Source organism: Lagenorhynchus albirostris, chromosome 20 (genome assembly GCF_949774975.1).
Source record: "Lagenorhynchus albirostris chromosome 20, mLagAlb1.1, whole genome shotgun sequence".
Classification (NCBI taxonomy): domain Eukaryota; kingdom Metazoa; phylum Chordata; class Mammalia; order Artiodactyla; family Delphinidae; genus Lagenorhynchus; species Lagenorhynchus albirostris.
The window spans coordinates 7,190,993-7,212,278 of NC_083114.1; the positions used below are offsets into that span (position 1 = coordinate 7,190,993).

General features: G+C 50.6%; 1 protein-coding gene across 8 annotated transcripts in view; it reads left to right on the top strand.

Annotated features, from left to right (window-relative positions):
• The window catches only part of GAS7 (growth arrest specific 7), a 200,877-nt gene that overhangs the window by 85,191 nt on the left and 94,400 nt on the right, over positions 1 to 21,286 (top strand). The window contains exon 1 of one of the 8 annotated variants that reach the window (XM_060136157.1): positions 6,300 to 6,418. The exons of 6 other annotated variants lie outside the window; for them this stretch is intronic. Coding sequence is in view for 1 of the 2 variants with exons in the window: in XM_060136153.1 (XP_059992136.1) it covers positions 20,377 to 20,394 (18 nt within the window). In the remaining variant the exon portion in view is untranslated. Of the gene's footprint in view, positions 1 to 6,299; positions 6,419 to 19,819; positions 20,395 to 21,286 lie in introns of those variants that run through there. One more of the 8 variants, XM_060136153.1, reaches the window with a different exon arrangement.

Consider the following 21,286-nt stretch of genomic DNA (forward strand, 5'->3'; position numbering starts at 1 on the left):
CCCCCCAAAAAAAATCAGGGTGCTCTCACCGGAAGCAGGGGTGTATGTAGCTGCGGGACAGGCACACGGAGTGGGTAACTGTCACGAGTTGCTTCTGGCCTCATAGTTGCTGAGGCTGGGAAGGTGCCGTTGGAGCCCACGGTGGTTTCCAGGCCCCTAGACCACTGCACTTGGAGATGCCAGGTCATGCCTTTGAGGCTTTCCCTCTGCCACAAGAATCCAAGTGTGAAAAACAGCCCCACACGTTACAGGAGATGGAAAAGCTGACCCCGGAGGCCCCAAAAGGTGGGGGATCCGGTAGGAGAGTGGAGAAGTTGAGAAGGTCTGGGTCCAGCAGCAGCAGCTGCTTGTATTAGAAAATCCCATTATCAAAGCATCTTTGAACTTCTCTTGGCATTTGCATGACTAATGTTCGATCTGGTGAAAGCCGTGCTTGGGAAATGGAAAAGGGAAGCGGGGGTGGGTGCTCCTGCTACAACAGGGCTCTCTGGTCTGTGGAGGGAGGAGACTCACGGTGGGGACTGAACTACAGAGGAACTGCTGTGGCCGCGTGAAAATAGCACTCCCCCTGTCCCCTCTGCACCCCTTGGAGGTGGGAGCGGTGGGCCCCGGGTCTTGAAGGAGGCTTTTGGCCCGGGAGGATGCCCAGCAGTTGAGCTGTGCTGGGCGGTGCTCAGGAAGCTGCCACAGTGAGCAGGTGAGAGGAAAGCTGACTGGCTAAGAGGTCCAGAGCCAGATGTGCAGGTTCAGCCCTCCCTCAGTGTCATGTCTTGTTCATGGTGCGACCTTGGGCTTGTCACCCTGAGAAAGCCTCAGGGCCACCTGGGGTCCAGTCCCGCCAAGCGCTGCCACTTGGGAGCTGTAAATGCATGCCTACCCCTGGGCAGATGGCTGTTTGAAGCTCAGTTTCCTCTCCTGCCTGTTCCCGCCGGGGAATTGCCAAGAAACCATCGCCGACTCGCTCTCTGCTGCCTCTTCTTGACCCACTCTGGAAAACCCAGCTAGCAGATGGCCCACGCGGCGGGGCGGAGGTTGCCTTGGCTGGGGCGCATCCTTTCTGGGTGGCCCCTGCCATCTGCAGGGCTGGATGGGGCCCCCCTGCAGCCTCGCCCATGTGGGGGTCCCCCTGGGTACCCACAGGAGCCCAGGGGCTGGAGGGCATTTGGTGTAGGGGTCTGAGCTCTGCAGCGTCGTTAGGAATCCTCATCAGCTGCTGGTGGCTCAGCCCTCCCTGGGGGGGAGGGGAGAGAGGACACGGGGCTGTGAGCAGCTCTGGTTTGCTGTTTCAGGGATTTCTGAGACCAAACTGCATACCCGACAGCAAAGCAGAATTAGCCATGTTGTTTGAAGTTATTTACACAAAGAGACTTACATGATCGATGTCCCGTATGTTCCAGCGTGCCTTCAGTGGGCAAGGTGTATTTTATTTGTTTTAAAAGCCCGTGTATATTTTCTGTGTATCAAAGAAGACTCATTTGAGGATGATTTTGAAATAGTCACAGAAGCTACTTTAAAATGTTTAACAGGATGGTAACTATTCCTCCTTAATCATGTGTCAGAGCTTCTCTGTGACCTTCAGAAGTCCTACGGTTAGTCTCTCCGTGGAAATAGACTTGAGTCAGGGTCACTGGGAACCAACTAAGACCTGCTCAGTGGTAGGCTGTACCAGGGTTTCTTAGCCTCGGCGCTATTGGCGTTTGGGGATGAATCGTTCTTTGTTGTGGGCCTGGGGGTCCTGTTCATTGTAGGATGTGTAGCAGCATCCCTGCCTCTACTCACTAGATGCCCCCCACCCAGGTGTCCACGTCCCTGTTCCTGGAACCTGCGAGCATGTTAGGTCACATGGTCAGGGGGACTCGAGGTTGCAGGTGGAATTAAGATTGCAAATCAGCTGACTTGGAGGTGAGGAGAGTAGCTTGGATTATCCAGGTGGGCCTAGTATAATCACAAGGGTCCTTATCAATGGAAGAGGGAGACAGAAGAGAGAAAACCAGAGATGGCAGCGTGACAGAGACTCGACACACCATGGCTGGCTTTGAAGATGGAGGAAGGGGCCAGGAGCTAAGGAATGCAGGTGGATTCTAGAAGCTAAAAATCAAGACAGGGAAACAGATTCTTCCCTGGAGCCTCCACAAGGAACGTGGTCCCGCGGACACCTTGATTTTAGCACAGTGAGATCCATTTCTGAAATACAGAACTCTAAGAAATTCGTGTTGTCTCAAGCTACTAAGTTTGCGGTCATTTGTTACAGCAGCGATAGGGAACGGGTACACCTGCCCATCTCTCCCACCCCCATTGTGACCACCAGTAAAGGTTTCCAGACATTGGCAGGTGTCCCCTGTGGGGCAAAATCGCCCCTGATGCAGAAACACTGGCTACGGGGACCACCATGCTGTTTCCCTAGAAACTGGGCAAGAGTCTCTGTGATGAGAATGAGGCCAGGAGTGGGTGCACCCAGCACGGTTGGCTGTACACCCAGCACGGTTCTCTCTGGGAGGAAGGAACCAGTGGTGTAAAAGGGGGTGGGGGTAGGGGCCACAGCTGCTCCACCCCGCCCCTCCCCGAGGCTCCCGGCGCTGTCACCCATGGCAGAGTGTGCTTGTGCATATTTGTACGATACTAGAAAAGAAGCTGAACTATCTTCAACTGCACCATAAAAGAGACCATAAAAACTCAATAAATGTCAGCCGAAGCAGCGTTGCTCACAGAGTTCTCGGCAAGGAAGGCCAGCACGCCGGGCACCCCTGGCACTGTTTTTGGGTGTCGTGGGCGGGAACGAGAGGCCGGGGAGCTCAGCCCGTGCTGGGGGCCACCAAGCCCGGGCTCTGGGCCAAACACACAGCCCCCAGGTTTCTTCGTCCCAACCCCGATGCTGTAATTCTGTTTGTTTTGCCGACTGTGAAATCCATATGGTTCCGATTTCTTCTTTGTGATCCGTCATCTCTGTGTGGCTTCAGAGCCAGGATCCACGCGAAGCGGCTTTGAAGTTGTTGTTCTGGGGTAAGCGGGACATGCTGCTTTTCAGGGTTTGATTCGAGCGGTGCTCTAGGAGTTGAGAGTTGGGAGGCGGGCGGCTGGGTCAGAAGGGAGGAGCGTTTGCAGAGCCTGCCGGGGATTTGTGCAGCCCAGGGTTGCTCCCTGGTCCTCAGCTGAGGTCACAGGGACGCTTCCTTCCAGGCATCTCAGCTGAAACAGCACGTGAGTCTATGTCAGTTGCCACCTCGGGGTGGTCAGACAGAGCTGTGGCCCCTGGCTCCTCCGTTCAGGGCAGCTGCTGGCCTGGGGGCAGAGTAAAGGCAGAGGCAGGGAGAGAAGAAAAAAGAGGGAGAAGTCAGTGACCAAGGGGGGATGTGGAGAAAGACATGGCCTGTATCCATGCTTTTCATATTAAAGGGCCAGACGGTTCCATGATGGGCTGGCCTTAGCTGGGTCTAATGGGTGTATGGAGGCCAGTGGTCCCCAGATTTCAGCCTGCATTGGAATCACTCACCCGGAGGGCTTATTAAAACAGATTGCGGGGCCCCACCCCCAGAGTTTCTGATTCAGGAGGGCTGGGGTGAGGCCCAAAAGTTTGTACTTTCCAACAAATTCCCGGCTGCTGCGGGTGCTGACAGTCCAAGGTTGAGAACCGTTGGTCTAGAACAAGAAGAGGATCTTTGTAATTAAAAGGGGTGCTGGGCTTCCCTGGTGGCGCAGTGGTTGACAGTCCGCCTGCCGATGCAGGGGACGCGGGTTCGTGCCCCGGTCCGGGAGGATCCCACATGCCGCGGAGCGGCTGGGCCCGTGAGCCATGGCCGCTGAGCCTGTGCGTCTGGAGCCTGTGCTCCGCAACGGGAGAGGCCACAACAGTGAGAGGCCCGCGTATCGCAAAAAAAAAAAAAAAAAAAAAAAAAAAGTGGTACCAATAACTAATAATTATCAGGATTTTACAGTTTATTGGTGAGGACCCCACTTTCTTCATTGAAGTGTAGTTGATTTACAATATTATATTAGTTTGGGGTATACAACACAGTGATTCACTATTTTTATAGATTATATTCCATTTAAGGTGATCACAAAATAATGGCTGTATTTCTCTGTGCTGTACAGTATATCCTTCTTGCTTGTGAGGACCCAACTTTTGATCTGAATAATCCTATGAGGAGATAGTATCATCATTTGTGGGGTTTTTTTTTTTTTAGTTTTTGAAGGTGAAAATAGCATTTATTTTCATTTTTGTCACACAGTAAAATTGACCTTTTTGGGTGTACAGTTCTGTGAATTTTAACACATATTATAGATTGATGTAACCACCACCTCAACCAGGACATAGAAGAGTTTCATCACCCCAAGATCCTCCCTCCTACCCTCCCTTTGCCTTCACACCCTCCCTGACCCGACCCTTCATGGGTCCTCCATTCCTGTAGCTTTATCTTTTGGAGAATGTCGTACACAGGGAATCATACCGTAGGTAACCTTCTGAGACTGGCTTCTTAATGTAACGTGTACGGGATGGACCCAGGTTGTGGCCTGTGTCCGTAGTGCGTTCCTTTGTGTTGGTAGGTAGTAGTCCATTGCATGGATGTAGCATCGTTTGTTCCTTAATCCCTGTTGATTTCTTTTGGGTTGTTGCCAGTTTGGGGTCTTTATGAATGAAGCTGCTATGGGCATTCGTGTATAAGACTTGGTGTGGACCTGTATTTTCATTCCTTTTGGGTACCTACCTAGGAGTGGGATTGATTACTGGGGCATATGGTAAGTGTATGTTTAACTTCATAGGAAACTACCAAGCTGCTCTCCAGAGTGACTGTACCAGTTTGCATTCCCACCAGCAGTGGACGAGGTTTCCAGTTGCTCTGCAACCTCGCTAGCACGTGGTATTGTCCACCTTTTAAATTGTAGTCACTCTAGGTCATGTCTGATTTTGAAATGTGTGAACGAGTCTCAGAAAGGCTCAGAGGGTTGTCTAAGGCCCCTGGGCTGTTGGTGGCTCCTTGAATAACTAAAATCCAAACCTTTCGACTTGACGGCTGTGTACGTTCTGGGTGATGGCTGTGCTGAACAGGAACGATAGAGGCTTATTCCACGTGGCAGACTAGGAACCAGTAGCTTCTGCGTGAGGTTGGGGGCTGCAGCAACGTCAGGGCATATGTGGCAGGGTTAAGGCATATGCCCAGGGACTGGGGAAACCAGGAGAGTGAAAAAAAGGGAAACGAAAACAGAGAAAAGATGCACATCCTAGAATCACAGAGGTGGGAGGCACTAGGCTACTTCTCCATCCCTTGTCCCTTCTTATTTTTTTATTTCTGTTTTTATTGGAGTATAGTTGATTTACAGTGTTGTGTTAGTTTCAGGTGTACAGCAAAGTGAGTCAGTTAAACATATACATATATCCATTCTTTTTTAGATTCTTCTCCCATCTAGGCCACTACAGAGTATTGAGTAGAGTTCCCGGTGCTATACAGTAGGTCCTTATTAGTTATCTATTGTATATATGGTAGTATGCTCCCTTATTTTTAAATTGAGGCTCAGAGAGGGAAAGCAGCCTGCCAAATGTCACTCAGCTCACTGGTGCCTCTTGAGTCTTTGCCTGTGGCCAGCGGTTGGCAGAAACCCCCTTTGTTTCCAGAAGCATCCTTGGGAGTAACACCAGGGCCACAGGCTGCTTCCCCTTGGCGCTTGAGGAGTAGAGCTTTTGCAAACTGATACGCCTGGTCAGGGTCATCGTACTCCTTCAGTGTCTTGGCCTCAGGTCTGTTCTGGGTAAGGAGTTGGCTTCAGGAAGGAGCTGGTGCAGGGGGCCATGGCCACAGCTGAAACCAGAGCTGGTGACTTAACAGGGAGGAGGTTTATGGAGGACCAGGCCCACCTACCCTCGCGGGGGAAACGGCGCGGCTGTGCTGGAAAGCTGTGGACATGCTTACCCGATTGCAGAATACTTCTTTCGTTTTGAATATCATTTGTTTGGTTGCCACAGCAACGTCAAGTCTCTATTTTAATGCTAACCTGCGTGGCTGCAACTTTCTATATATAAGTGCTGCTCTGCACAGTGAATTAGCTGATGCTACGGGGGAAGCAGCGGATGTGGAAACGGTGGCAGAAGATGACCAGTGGGTCAGCTCTGCAAGAGGAGGGACTGCGGGGCTGAGGTGAGTGGGCGCCCGGGGCGTGGCCGCTGATCCATAGGGCAGGTTGCTCGAAGCTCATTGGAGCAGGGTGAGAGCGGGAAAGGCAGCCCCACACCTGCGGGCGGGAGGGAGGGAGGGAGGGAAGCCCTGCTTGGATGGCCTCCTGCTGGGCCGGAGGGTGATTCTTCTGTTTCCCCACGGGTCGCCTCTCCTCACTCCTTCAGTGCGTCTGGGCCGCCCGGGGACCGGAGGCTCCGGAAAGAGGAGCAAGCCACTGGCCAGAGTGGTGTCTGAAGTGAGCTGAGTGCAGAGTGAGTTTTCCTTGTTTCCTTTGACTTGGTTCCCCGGTCTGGATCTTCGCCTCCTCTGTTTTGCCTTTTCTTCCTTCCCAGGTGTGGCTCCCGGTTGGGGCCAGATGGCTTCACATGGTGCAGATAGAATATTCAGGAGAAGCCTGGAAGGACCTTGGGAGTCGGTAGGTTCAGCTCCCCCGGCTCTAGATGAGGGAGAAGCCCAGAGAGGTACACGCTCTGCCAGATGTCACACAGCCAGCCAGAGAGAGGGTGGGACGGGAACCAGGTCCCCAGGGGACTTCTGACTCGGGCCCCTTTGCCTCATGAGGGCATTTGTGTGGTGGGGTCAGGACGGCCGTGGGTGTACACCCTAGACGTACGGGGGCTGCAGAGAGGGTGGCCCACTCGGGGGCGCTCCTTTCTTGCGTCCCAAGTTGGAGGGCGTGTAAGGAACACAGGATTATGTAACAGGATCAGAAGCCATGAAGGCTGCTGGAAAGAGCATGGAATTAGAGTCTGGAAAACGGATTCACGTGGATTCAGCCGCTTCCCGTGTGACAACTGTGTCCACTTCACTGAGGCTCAGTTTCCCCACTGAGTCCTGGAATCTCTTCCCCAGCACTGTGGTGGAGGGTCAGTGTCACAGCCAGTGTGAAACCGTCAGCAGCGGCATTTGGGTCCCGATGGGGGTGTGATGCACCCGAGGGCTTCTCTGGAGACTGGGTTTTGGGTGTGCCTTGAAATGCTACAGTTTTATCATCATTTAGAAAAGTCTCAGTCGGGCTCCCTCTTCTATAATATCAAACATTCGACAGTTCTTTTAAGTGCACTGGCTCCAAAGACTTGGACCCAGTTTTTTTTTTTTTCCTTCTCTGACGTGCCACGTGACTTTCGGGATCTTAGTTCCCCAACCCGGGATCAGACTCGGGCCCATAGCAGTGAAGGCGCAGAGTCCTAACCGCTGGATGGCTGGGGAATTCCTAACCCTGTTCTTTTTTTTTTTTTTTTAATTTTTATTGGAGTATAGTTGCTTTACAATGCTGTGTTAGTTTCTGCTGTACAGCAAAGTGCCGAGCCTGTTCTTGAGAAGAGAAAATGTGTACAGTTGGAATCTAGGGCCTGTGTACAGTCTGTGGGGCTGGAAGATTGGAGGTGGGGAGCATTCACCCCTGCCTGGGCGGGCCAAGGAAAGTACAAAGGGAAGGAATCTCTTGCAGGAATTTATGATGGAGAATGGGGGGAGGGGTATAAAGGGGGGAGTTTTAAAAACGGAGATCGGGACCAGGTAAAGTGGTGTTTCTTAAAGCAGGAGTCGCCAGCCACAATGTGTCTGTAATCCGTATTAAGCAGCGTGGAAAATAGGGTGGGAAAACAGCAGAGTGCGTTGCCCGTGGTAATAAAGCACGTATTGCTGCGTGAAACTTTTGCTTTGCACGTATATTGGGTTGTGAAGCAAAATGTGCTTTTTACCGTGGGTCAGACTTTCGAAACCAAAAAATGACACCTTCTGGCCTAGAGTGGTGACCCAGTGAGCCTGAAATCTCCTGTGGATGGCCGGGGATTTCCTTTCCAAGAAAAAGCTGGAAGGAGAAAGGAAGGGTTCTCGGTGGGGGAGAGCCTCACGCAAGCATCGTTTTGAGAAGCTGGTGTGATGCAGCTCGGACAGGGACAAGCAGGCTGGCTGGGAAGCGTGAGGTCTGGGGACCAGAGGGGGCATCCCCTTCTCCCAGGGCCTGTGATTCTTGCAGCGACAGCCTGCTCCCCCTGCACCCTCCCCAGCGGTCCCCAAACACACATTCCCCTGCCCTGGAGCCCTACACTGCTCCGGTGAGGGATGGACCCAGCCGTCCTCCCCCCCAGGCACTGTGCCGCAAGGGTGCTGGCTTCCAGCTGCTCAGCACCGGCAGTCCCGTGGGGATCTCTCTGCTCACTGCGGCAGCTATGTCGTCTCACCTTTACACCCCATGGATGCGCGTCTGTCCTCCGAGGCTGCTGTGCCCGACCCTCTTTCTCCTTGGTTCCCGCTCTGTGCACGGCTTTGCCTCTGACCACCTTCTCTGCCTCCCTGCCCAGCCGGTGGTGCATGCCTCACTCCTTAAGCTATATCAGCTTCCTCACTACCGCCTCCCCTTCCAAACCTTCTCATCAGCTGTTGAGGCACCACTCTTCCACAGACAGAGTAGGACAGACTCTCCAGGGTCCCTTCTGGCCCCCAAACCTTGTCCTATGCTTCCCTTCCAAGGAAGGTTGGACCCAGGCTGGGGCGCTCAGCTCCGGGGTGAGATGGAGTTGGCCACACATTTGCAGCCCTTGGAGGGTGTGTCCTGATACCCGGAAGCTGGTATTCAGCTCACCCACCAGGAGATGTTGGTAGTAAGAGGTCTTAGCAAGAGGATAGTTAATAGAGGGTAAAGGTACTGATTATACTTTTGGTCTAGGTATTCAATTCTTTAACACGAGGGCGCCCTCTCTTCAAATGACTGCTTATGCAGATCCCCAGCAGTTAACACCAGGAGCTGTACACTGGTGGCCACTGGGAAAAATCAAGTGCAAAACTGCAGGGGGGTTTGGTGGTGGTTTTGTTTTCGTTTTTGCCCATAGCTTCATTTAAAATTTTTTGAGTTGGTTGCCAACCTCTAAAAATGAGCAGATTTCACATTAAAAATTCAGATTTCCAGCTTCTCTGGCAAAAATGAGTAGCTTTGGTGACACTGAGCCCACTGTCCTGCCCGGCAGCAGTATGCTGACGATGAATGGCGGGCTTTCAGTTTGCTACAGTCCCTACCCATCACCAGCATGGAGAGCAGTGATGGAACCGTTGCCAATATTCGCATGATTCGTGACGTCTTTCTTACGGTTCGGAAATATGAAAGAGACCCGGTGCCCATGTCTGTGAAAAGAGGGAAAGTGAGAGGGCTGCAGTTTTCAAGAAGATGTTAAAGAATCTCTTTCTGAAAGTGAATTTGTTGGTCTCCTAAAAACTAAGTTTTAAGGACTAGCGGTAGATTTAGAACAGGTGCTGTGTCTTTTTGTTTGTGTGTTTGTTTTTGCCTTGAAATCAGTGGTTCTCAAAGTGTGATGCCTGAACCTGCAGCAGCATCACTTGGGATCTTGTTAGAAACGCAGACTGTTGGGTGCCACCCACACCTGCTGATTCAGAAATGCGGAAGGTGGGGTCTGGCAGTCTGTGTTCTGATGGCCCTTCTGATGCAGCTGAAGGAGCGAAGGCTGAGAACCACTGCTCTGAGGCTCAGAGCACAGACAGGAGGCCAGCACCCTCTGTTGTCCCTTTCCATCCTTTTAAGACCCAGAGGGGAGGGAAGGCGGGGATCCCTAGCCTAAGAGGAGTTGAGGTTCTCACCCGACACCACTCCAGGCAGACTTCTGTTCATGCTCTGAGGGCTGGAGAAGTACTTCTGGCTACGGGAGCTCAGCAAATTCCAGTTCGCTTTAGTCCAGTGCTTACATCTGTGGGTCCCGTTGGTGCAACAGTGGTGGAGGAGCCCTGGTGTCTCTGACAGTCCTGGGGAGATAGATGGCCACCGGGCTCTCTTCCCAGGGGAGCCGCAGTGTGTGACCCTAGCAAACAAGGCCGGGGAATGCATCACGTGGAGAGGGACCAGGTTGGCTGCTCAGGCTTATCAAAGATGACTAGGTATTCATGGGCTAGGAGTTCTTAGGTGAAAATAATTACCAGTTTTTAAAATACTTAGAGGTGAGAGCCAATCACCTATGTACATTTCAGATCTGCCCTTGGTCACTCAGGCTGCTGTAATCATAGATGATCCCTTGGCTTCCGCCTACTTTCTCTCTGGCTAAAGGCTTTAATGACCTCAGTGGACAGTCTAGGTGAGCCAAGAGAGTACATTTCTTCCGAGTGTATTTACTTGGAGGGCCCTAGGCCCGTGAGAGGCTTGTTTCAGAGACCTCGACCAAGCCATTGATGACTTCCCCCGCCCCACCACGCCCCGGCCCATTTAGTTCATTTGTGATTTGGGGGCCCCCTGAGGGCATTTCGGTATGTAAGACCCCTCCCAGTAAAAACTAGATGAACACACGGGCTGTGCTTCTGCCTCTACCTTCTTGCCTCTCTCTCTTCCTGTCCTCTCACCTTGGGGCCCCGGTGACCCTGGGAAAGTAAGAAACCCGCTTTCTTAATGGGCTGACAGTGCTACTTGGAGACTGAAGGAACTCCACTGATTCAACACATGCTTGTTGGGTATGTTTTCTGTGTCTGGGGACAGATTTGGGTAGGACACTGTTCGTGTTCTCAGGAAGCTCAGGTGAGCGGGGTGTGAGGACCACTCATCACTGGCCCCCGAACAAGAGCAGCTGTGGAGGTACCAGGGGGAGGGCAGGTGGGGCTGGTGGGGCAGGGGGCTGCATCTCCCAGGGAGACAGCAAGAAGTGAGGAGCCTGGCCCACCAGACAGAGCAAGATGGAGCCCCATCCCGGCTGGAGCATCGAACCCAGGCTGAGCCTTGATTCGTGGAGGAACTCGGGGATGGCCTGGGGTCAGGAGCAAAACCATCAGCCTTGGAGACGGAACACCGGGTTCAAACCAATTCTGTCTTGCTGGTGGTAAGACCTTGGTTTATTCAATTATAAAATAAAAATGATTTGATTATAAAATGAATACTTCTCTCCCAGTGCTCTTGCAAAGGTCCAATAAGCTCCAGCCAGATACAAGTTACTGGCCCACAATAGACAGAAAGCACTTCAGCAAGGAAGAACCGTGGAAAAGGTTGGGACTAACAGTGAAGTACAGACAGTGGGAATCGGCTTCGGTGGGAAGAAGAAATCCTGTCCTTTGTCCTCGTGATTATCCAACCTCATTTTCAGGAGCTTGAAGTCAGGGATGGGAGTGTTCTGTTGGGGTGTCTTTGCTGGGGGCAACGATTCAAATGAAGTCACACGCGGGCTGCTTTAGGAAGGTTGCCAGGCTTTGCGTTGGTTGGTTCACGGCTGTTGTGCACGGCTGTGTCTGTGTCTCGGTCTGGTTTGCAGGGGGTCACCAGCTTCCCAGCAGCCCCGGTGGACGTGGATGTTCTCTGGCCCCTTCTGCTGGTCCCCGAAACCCCAGTCTTGCCCGCAGAGTGGCCTGATTCCAAGTCACATGCTGTTCCTCTTTCTCCGGTCTATGTCAGGAAGGTCAGAAGGTGTCACTCTGAGAGGTTAGCCCGCAGGCCATGCAGCACAAGTGACTCAGCACTGGGGACCTCAGCTGATGAGTTTCCTAAAGGCTGCTCAGTGATTTAACGGAGACGGGGCGGTATGGAGCACAGCTAATACTTACGGAGTTTCTTCCATCATTTCGGCCCTCGTATTTAGTCTTTGCAAGAATTTTGTGCAGTGGGTGGTGGTATTTCCATTTTTACATGTGGAAAAGAAAAAGAGGTTCAAAGCGGTGAAGTGACTCGCCTGAGATTATATGGCTGGTAAGAGGTAGAACCTGTACCTGAACTTCCTCTGCCCTGGCTGAAGGTGAGAAGCTGGGTTTGGAGACAAGCAAAGGGATGTCTGTGGGCATTCGAGTGGCTAGTGGGGCTCGCCTCTTCTGTTTCTAATCCCCGCCCACATCCCTACGCATCGTGCATACCTTATTTTGGGAGCCCCTGCTGCAGAGCAGAGGCTGTGGTTCCTCGAAGCCTCTGGAATCTTCCAGGCCCCCTTGTTGGAATGGAGCTTTGCATTTCAATGAGTGGAAAAAAAATAAGCAGAAGAGGATTTGCCAAAAGAGAAAATCAAGTGCGTTTATGACTCCTTTCTGTGTGCACAGATGTTTCCTCCCTGGGTCACCCCCGCCCCCCTTCGCGGGGGCTCTCTGGCCACAAACAGATGGGAAGTGGCTCATGGTTGAGCTGAGAGCCAGACTTATTGGCCAAGGTCGCCTTGCACGGAGCCTTGTGGGGGTCAGCCTGGGGAGGGGTCCTAAGTGGGGCTTGGTTTCTGCTGTGCCATCTGGCCAGAGCTACTCCTCCAGCCATGGTGGCAACATCAGCACCAAGGTTTAGGGCCAAAGAGTGAGGAGAAGAAGACTCTGCATTAGGACTGGGAGACTTGGTGTCCAACCAACCCCCGTCTGTCTCTGAGCCTCAGTTTCCCCATCTGTAAAATGGCAACATGGGATCAAGTGATCTCTACGGTCCCTTCCATCCCTCATTTTTGTGTCAGCACTGCATTGGTTAAGTTCTTTACTGTTGATCATTTTGTCTTAATTCAATTCGTTTTCCTAAAAATAAAGCCCCCCCCCAGTCTCCCTGCCGTTTGAAAGATAATACAATGAACCTTAATCTGATAAACAGTGTTCATTTTAGGGGATGGCAAGTGAAATGGGATATGTCAAGGGGGATTTTATTAGCAAATATTATCTAAATATTTTACATAAGGCTATATTCATGTATTAGCTCCTAATGGAATCCAAGTTAAAGATTGTTTTAAAAGAATGCACTAAAATGAATATGCTCATTATAGAAAACTTGGAAAATACAGAAAAGCAAAAATAAGAAAAAATATTTAGCATGCTTGTTTTTTTTTTTTTCGGGGCATATTTGTCTACATAATTGGGATCATATGGTATATTTAGAATTGTCCATGCTGATTCAGGGGAAGGGCAGTGTTTACAAATACATTTGTAAAATAAAGAAAAATTAAAATTTTCATTTTTAAAATTAAAAAAGAACTCAGAAATGTAAACGTGATAAAAGAAATACAATGACAACAGCCAGAGGAATCCCACAGTACAAAGATAACTTTTGTTAACATTTTCATGTGTTTCCTTCGTGCTTGGCCTGGGGCGGGGAGAGCATTATCTTCCATAGTTGAGATCATGCTGCGTACTCTCGTTTCTAAAACAGGAACCACTCTTAGAAGATGATATAAAAGAGGGTTTAGAAGATGTTATAAAGGAGGGTTTTGATGGCAGAAAGCATTGGCTACTGGGCGGTTGATTAGTCTTTCCTGTTTTGAGGGGGTGGGGGGAAGACTTGGTTCATTCAGTATGAGTTTTAAATACACAGAAAATCATCACTCAAGTTCTTTGGCAGAGAAAGTGGCCGCTATGATGTTCTGCATAGTGCAGCATTGCTCGCGTGGACAAAGGAAACAAAGACTTTTTGTTCGGTGACTCTCCCAGCACAGAATCCACAAAGCTTGAACAGTCCCTCCACGGTCGGCATGTTCTTGGACAGAAAAGGAAGCAAGAAGTTACAAGTGCGCCCCACACATGGCTGGAGGCTTCGTCTGTACTGGCCTTGGATGTTGCAGGAGAAACGTGTATCCTGGTTCTAGGATGGGAGGGGAGCAGCAGAGGAGGACCCAGGGAAACACTCGGCACCAGACCTCAACCCTAACCCTAACCCTAACCCCAGGCAGTACTGTTTGCAGGATGTCTGAGTTGGGGGAGTGCACTAAGCAATGCATTTATATGGTTACTTCCCCAGCATCATCTTCCTAATTTTGGTTTCTCTCTCAGTGTCTGAACAGTAAGTGCGTGGTCTCTTCACTTGCATGCCTACAAGAACCTTCCTGTTTCTTTCATGTCAAGTAGTAATATGACTTGGCTGGATATGTATGTCTTGGATGTCAACCTTTTTGGACAGAAACTCATGTTTGCAGCTCAGCCTGTTCCATCGTTCAGCAAATGTTTATAGACACCCACAGGGATGAACAAGATGATGGCCATGCCCCAGAAGCTTTGACCTCAGTGGCATTTGTCTTCTAGTGCTTTCAGATGGGCGATGCCCAGTGCTGATGAGCTGTGAGCAAAAAAAGTCCCCGCCTCACAGAGCTTTTATTCTAGTGGGAAGTGCTCTCTAGCTATTAGTAGGAGTAGAGGAAAAGTCTGAGGAAGGAGTGATTTCCTAGATAACTTTTCTCTTTGCCTGTTGGTGTGCATGATTTTTTATTATATTTTATTATTTTTGTCATTAATTGTTGATTTTAGTGTATTTGATCTGGTCTTTTCTAATGGAATACTACTTAAACCTACATTGATTCATTATTTCCTTGCTTTTTTTAGTTTGCAATTTGGGGAGATACTTTTTTTTTTTTTTTGCGGTACGCGGGCCTCTCACTGTTGTGGCCTCTCCCGTTGCGGAGCACAGGCTCCGGACGCGCAGGCTCAGCGGCCATGGCTCATGGGCCCAGCCGCTCCGCGGCATGTGGGAACTTCCCAGACCGGGGCACGAACCCGTGTCCCCTGCACTGGCAGGTGGACTCTCAACCACTGTGCCACCAGGGAAGCCCTGGGGAGATATTTTTAAGTTTACTCTGTACTTTACTGATTTAACTTTTAATATTTTTATTTATCCACAACTGTTAATGTGGCTTTAAATGAGCAATTTTCATATACTACTGACCTTATCTATTTTCTTCTTTATATCAACCTTTCTCTTTTGCCTGTTTTTTTCCATTACGAATTTTCTGTTCCTCTAAGAGGTCACAACTTCTTACATTCTAGCAGTTTCCTGACATTTTAAATTATATTCTGAATTACTTTCTGAGATGTGCTCTTCCTTTGAGCCTTTAGGATGGTGTTTCCTCACTCATTTCCCATGTGTTCCGCCCCTCCCCCCCGGCTTTTCAAACTCATTCTTTTTTTTTTTTTTTGCGGTACGCGGGCCTCTCACTGTTGTGGCCTCTCCCGATGTGGAGCACAGCCTCCGGACGCACAGCCTCGGCGGCCATGGCTCACGGGCCCAGCCGCTCCGCGGCATGTGGGATCTTCCCAGACCGGGGCACGAACCTGTGTCCCCTGCATCGGCAGGCGGACTCTCAACCACTGTGCCACCAGGGAAGCCCCAAACTCATTCTTAACAAGGCAGGATCTACGTAGACACTGCATTATATGAGAAGAGTATAGGTCATCTGTCACTGGCTTTGGCACTCTGTGCACTTGGGGGAAGGTTGAGTCCTTTTCACATTTGCTCACCTGTAGATTCTCTTGTTTTCAAATCGACTGTCACCTGGTGCATTGTTCTTTTACTGCCTGGCTCGCTGATATTCCGAATGGGTGAAGTGCGTGAGAAATCACAGTTCTCCTGGCCCCATCCCCACTCACTGCTGTCAGGACATTCTCCAGACTTGACCTGTGGGGTTCGTACCTCTCTGAAGGACTAACACCCCTCCCCAGGCCCTGCACCCACCTGCACTGCCCGCTGGCTTGTTTTCCAGGAATCGCTGTGCAGAAGTGGGTGGGAGGGAGGGAGGGGCAGATCTCAGGCTGCTTCTGAGCCACAGGGGCTGGCTGTTTAGTGCTCGGGTGGGTGCAGATCCTGTATCTCACATCGGGGTCTGAGAAGGGCAGAGGTGCCAAGTGCATCTCAAATTAGGCACGGAGAGCAGTGAAGGTGTGAAGTGCTGTTTCCCCTTTCACAATTAGTCTCCGTTTTGTAAAATTTTCTCTGTTTACTCCACTGGCCTTAAAGGTCCTGGAGGGTTTTTCCCTCAGATTCTGATTGTGCACTATATTTGCTTTTTTTGTAGCGTGGTAAGTTTTATCTTTGCCTCTTAGTGCCACTCAAACCGGGATTCGACAGAGGTGTCCACAGGGCTACCGCCTGGTGCCCCTTTCCACAGGAAGTCCCTCTGTACCCCTTTAACTGTCCTCCTGGTCCTCCCCGTGGTGATTCAGGCCCACACTGGGGACCTCATTACTGCAGTTGTGGATATGTGGTCAGTAACAAATTCAAGTTTGGTTTTCTGGGATTGAAAAAAGAACCTCGTAAACCATTGCCTGATGCTGCGTGATAGTTTTACACATAGCCTGAGACTGTGTTTCTCCAAGTGGGCTGAGTTTACGACTGAGGATATGTGAGATGATCTTAGAACGCGTGGAGATAACAGCTTTTAAGTTCCATTTATTTTCGTGTGTAATAGAAAAAGAAAAACCCAACCCAATCAAATCCATGGTTTCATAGATATTACTGCTTAGGGCCAGGCTTAATTCAAGTTCCCTGTAAGTCAGTTAAAAAACAAGTAAATCATAGTGTGGCTGACGCATGACGGTGGGAAAGTTCTGAGAGCAGAACGTGAGCGACTGAGGTCTGGGCGACGCTGAGGAGGGGATCCCGTAGGTCTGCAACGGGGCCTGTAAGGAGGCTTTTGAAACCAGGTGCCATTTCTGATATGTCCACTTGATCTTGGGACTCTTTTATGATGGGGACACGTAGAAACCTTATGAGGGGCCTTGGCCCCCACCACATTGAGTGCAAGAAACTGGCTACCAGTCACTTCCCAGGGGCCATCGCTCGGCCTGGTGGGCCAGATCCGGCCACTACGTGCATACAGCCCCGTCCCTTTCTTGCTTTCTTCTGAATGGGCATCTCTCTGAATGTCTTCCCCTGCTTCCCTGTGCCTCTTCACACTCCCCAGCCCCTTGTGCGCTTGGGTTCAGATTTCCACGCCCACCGTACTTCCATATTCCTTTCTGAGATTAGTGGGGAAACCTCCCCTCTGTAGTCAGTAAGGATTTCCTTCATTATCTCGTGTGGACACTTAACTATGTATTTCTTACGATCCCATCCTCGTTTGCTTCCTGTGACTGATTCTCAGAACCCACCTCCGTTCATTCCCCATCACGTAGTCCCTGAGTATGACTGGTTTGGAGGGGAAACGGATTAAGACCTGGTTGGTTGGTTTGTTTGTTTGTTTGCCTTTAAAAGTACTGAGAGGGGCCCGGGGGGTGCTGCCTGCATGAATGGAGGGCATGGGGGTGGGATGGATTCTCTCTCCTGCTAATTGAATGCACCCACCCCCTCCATAGGTTCCACTGTGCATCCTTTCTGCATGAACTCAGCATTGACCTCTAGGATTTCACCACCATCTCCGTGCAGATGCTCCAGCTCTATGTGTCGAGGGCCAGACTCACCCCAGTTGCCCAGTGATCACTTTGAACTTGGATGTGCAGACAACAGACTCCACCACATCCCCGCAAATGGCTCCCACCATAGCTGGAGCGCTGGGCAACGGGTTCTAGCTTCTCTCGTTCCCTTTGGAGTTGACTTTTACTTTCTCTCATCCCCCCCCCCGCCCCCCCGCGTCTCACCAGTTGCCAAGGCTTCTTCTGCTTCTTACTTAGTGTTCTTCTGCTCTGGTCAAGCCCTTTCTTTTCATCCCTGCTGTCGGGCAAATTCTGTATCTTCTGAGGAACTGCCCCTGCCTGTCCCAACTGAAAGGGCTCTGCCCTCAGGACTCTGAAAGCTTATTGTCTTCCTACTTAGCAGTCAGCATTCCTTGCAGACTCGTCTGTATGGGTATGGTTATCCCTTTTTTTTTTTTTTTACACTTGTGTTTATGCCTTATCTTCCAAATTTTAGAAGTCAAGTCATATATATAAGACTTGCCTGTATCTTCCACAGCATTCAGGAAAGCGGTCGTTAGTAACTTGATTCGTTGATTAGTTATTAGTTGCTGATTGATTGTGTAGCCAAGGGGCTGCGTATCAGGGGGTGGGGCTGCCTTTGAGACCCTGTACCCTGGAGACTGCACGGGCTGGTGAATAATTTTCCCCTTCATTCCTCTGAAGCATTTAGAAGAAGTGAGTCACCGCCATCCCCAGATGTTCTTTCTTAATTATCATTATAAGACAACGGAGGATGAGGTCCCACAGCAAACGTGGCCTATTTTTGGCTGACAGTTTTCAACTCAACTGAAACAAAGAATAATCAGTCGCAGGAGGGTTGGTTGCATCTGACTCCATTCAACTTGGGAAAATGAAGCTTAGTGGAGATGATTGCCAAGTCTTTTTGCTTTTGGATCATGGGTCTCCTGATGTCTTTTGTTTGTCCACGTGGCCCCATAGTTAGAAACATACCTGTTTTCAGAGACCAAAAAGGAGGTGAACGATTTGTGCTTTTCCCCAGCCAACTGTAATGATAGAGTACTATCAGTAAAGCAGAACAGACGTGACTTGTGGATTAGAACAAGGAACTAGGATAACCCCAAACAGTAAACCCATTGGAATGTATATGTGAGTCTTAACACGCCCAGAAATGTTAACTTGGGTGAATCCTAAAGAATAAAACCTCTGCAGTCCTGGTTTGTTTTGCTTTAGTTCAGGTCAGCGCAGATCAGCCTCCTGGATTGTAATGGCCCAGAAAGGCCCCTTGCCATTGGCTGGAGGCCTTACAGAGAACCACCATGATGGTGATTTCTGTGTTGCCTACAGCAGGGCATTATTGTCTTTGGTCATATCTACTCGTCTGTGTGCTGCAGGGTCAGAGTGGTGTCAAGGCTGACCGGCCTGAAAACCGTCCCCTCTTTGCTGTTATTAAAAGCAAGAAGTCATGGGCAGTGAAAGCTTCCATCGCCGTTTTAATTCCACAAAACCAGAGGGCCTGAAGATGAGGGTCTTGGCAGTCTAGATGCAGATGAAGTGTTGTTCTCATCTTCTCCTGGGTGGGAGCCCATTTCCAGGAGCAGAGAAGGACCTTGCTGTGTATTCCAGGGCATGGCTGGTCCCACAGCTCAGGGTGTGAGTTTGCACCTGGCATCCCTTCCCGCACCAGGGAGAAGATAACCCAGCAGCCGCTGGAGGACTCTCGCCTCTGGATCCGTACGGTGCTCACTTCTTCTCTTAGTGGCCGCTTTGGGACCATTTTACAACTGTGGATTTAAACGTATGTAGAGATCTCTGTATAGACTACATTTTTTTTTAATCCATGCATCCAGTGCTGGACACTTGGGTTGTTTCTACCTTTTGGTTATCGTGAATGATGCTGCTATGAACAGGAGTGTACAAATACCTGTTTGAGTCCTTGCTTTTGATTTTCTTGGGTATATACCCAGAAGTGGAATTGCTGGATCGTATGCTAATTCTATGTTTAATTTTTGGAGGAATTGCCTTACTGTTTTTCATAGCATCTGCACCATTTTACTTTCCCATCAGCAGCGCAGAAGGGCTCCAGTTTTTCCACATCCTCGTCAATATCTGTTCTTTTCTGTTTTTTTTTTGATAGTAACCATCCCAATAGGTGTGACGTATTATCTCATTGTGGTTTGAATTTGCATTTCCCTAATGACTAGTGACACATGACATCTTTTCATGTGCTTATTGGCCATTTGTAAATCTTCTTTGGAGAAACGTCCTTTCTTCCCGTGAACCTGACAGTTTTGTGATCCCCAGCCTGTTTTCATCTGAGATGCCCGGCGTTGCCTCCTCTATTCCCGCTGTCTGTCCAGGTTTGGAGGTGACGGGGGCTGAGTGAAGGCAGGGGACCCTCACCTTGCCCTTTTGGGGGCAGCAGTTTTCCAGCCCTGGACGAGTCCAGCACAGTGGTTCTTTGGGGGAGCATTCTCCATCCTTTTTATGTTGGTTTTTATCTGGCCTTGGGTTCGCACAGCTGGGGCCGGAGCCGGGGCCAGAGCTGTGACTTTGGGATGGGAAAAAGTTGGCGGAACATTCCCCAGCAGGGCTTGGGCAGGCCCAGGGAGTCCCGCCTAAAATACAGTGGACAAAGGAGCTCTTGTCCACAGCCCTGGGGGTGGAAGGCATCTGGTCAGTGACACAGGCTTGGCCATTGTATGTCGTGACCTCAGCCAACTTTTTTTAGCTGAGGAAGGAGGAAAAGGGAGCGTGCAAAAAAGAAAAAAGAAAGAGAAAGAAAGGAAGAGAGAAAGAGAGAGAAAGGAAAGAAGAAAGAGTGAAAGAGAGGGAAAGAGAGAGAGACAGAAAGAAAGCCCCCAGATCCTTTGTATCTGGAAAGTCCAGAAGGCGTCGTTGATTTCCCCACAGGAGCTGGAGCAGATTTGGAAGGAACTGTGCAATGTAGTGGGTTCTTTGTGAAAGAACAGCGATGAGAAAAGCCACAGAAACATCCTCCGGGGTGCCCAGAGCCCTGACCCTGGGGTAGCTGTTCGCCTGGGCCTCATTTCCCGCAGAGGGGCCCGTGGAGAGGAAGCTGGCAGGGGCCTGGCCAGCAGCCCGGGCACTGCAGACAGGACCCACGACTCTGAGTTAGCGGCCCCCAAAGAAGATGAGCCCTCCTCCAATGGTAAGAATCGTTCTGCTTACCTGCCAGCGTGTGTGCAGCTCGCCTTTCTCCGCAGGCTCCTGAGATGGCTTTAGCATTTTAAAGAGGCATTTCTGAGAACCCTCCGAGATACGGGCTCCCAACCGCTGAGCTTACAAAGTCTGGTGTGTCGGGGGCACCTTTCCCGGGCCCGAGGCAAGAGGAGGGGAGAAGATGTGGGCTGATGTTGGAGAAACCAGGAAGGGAGGGGGCAAAAGATTGAAAGGGGGATGTTTGTGGAGGGAAAGGGTCTTGGGTCCCCCTCGGCTACCTGGGGAAGCAGTTAAGTTCAGTGTGACGGAGAAGCAGAGTGGTGACGTGTGGATTTTCCTATGGTGGGGATTGGAGTCCAGATCTGCCTCTCCCAGTAACTTGTCCCACGTCCAAAGCTTGGCTTCTACCCACCCACCTACTTTCTACTCCACGGCCCAGTTCCAGATGGGACACTGGATGGTGAAAGCCCATTAAAGGACACAGTTCCCCAGAAGGTTGTTGAGTATCTCTGCCCAGTTAACCCAGTATCTGCACTGGGGTTCCAGGCTGGGCTGGATGTTTCTGTCCAGTTCGGTGGTGGCAGCCGTGGCCGCCCTAAAGATGATGGACGCTCTCTGGAGACTTGAGAGGAGAATAGCCTTATTTTGCCAACCGTCCTGCCTCTGGAAGTTAGCCTCCCCCCTTCTTTGGAAAGAGGAGCCAAGAGGGGTCAGCTGAGACTTTAGTGACCTCTCTGTTGAGGTTCCGGACAGCTGAAGGAGGTCCAGTTTCTGTGGAAAGTCCCATCTATCTCTGCACAAAACCTTCCTCCAGGACATTCTGTCCCCCTGGCTGGGTCAAAATCAGCCTCTCTGATTGTGGCGTGGCTTCTGATCGAGGC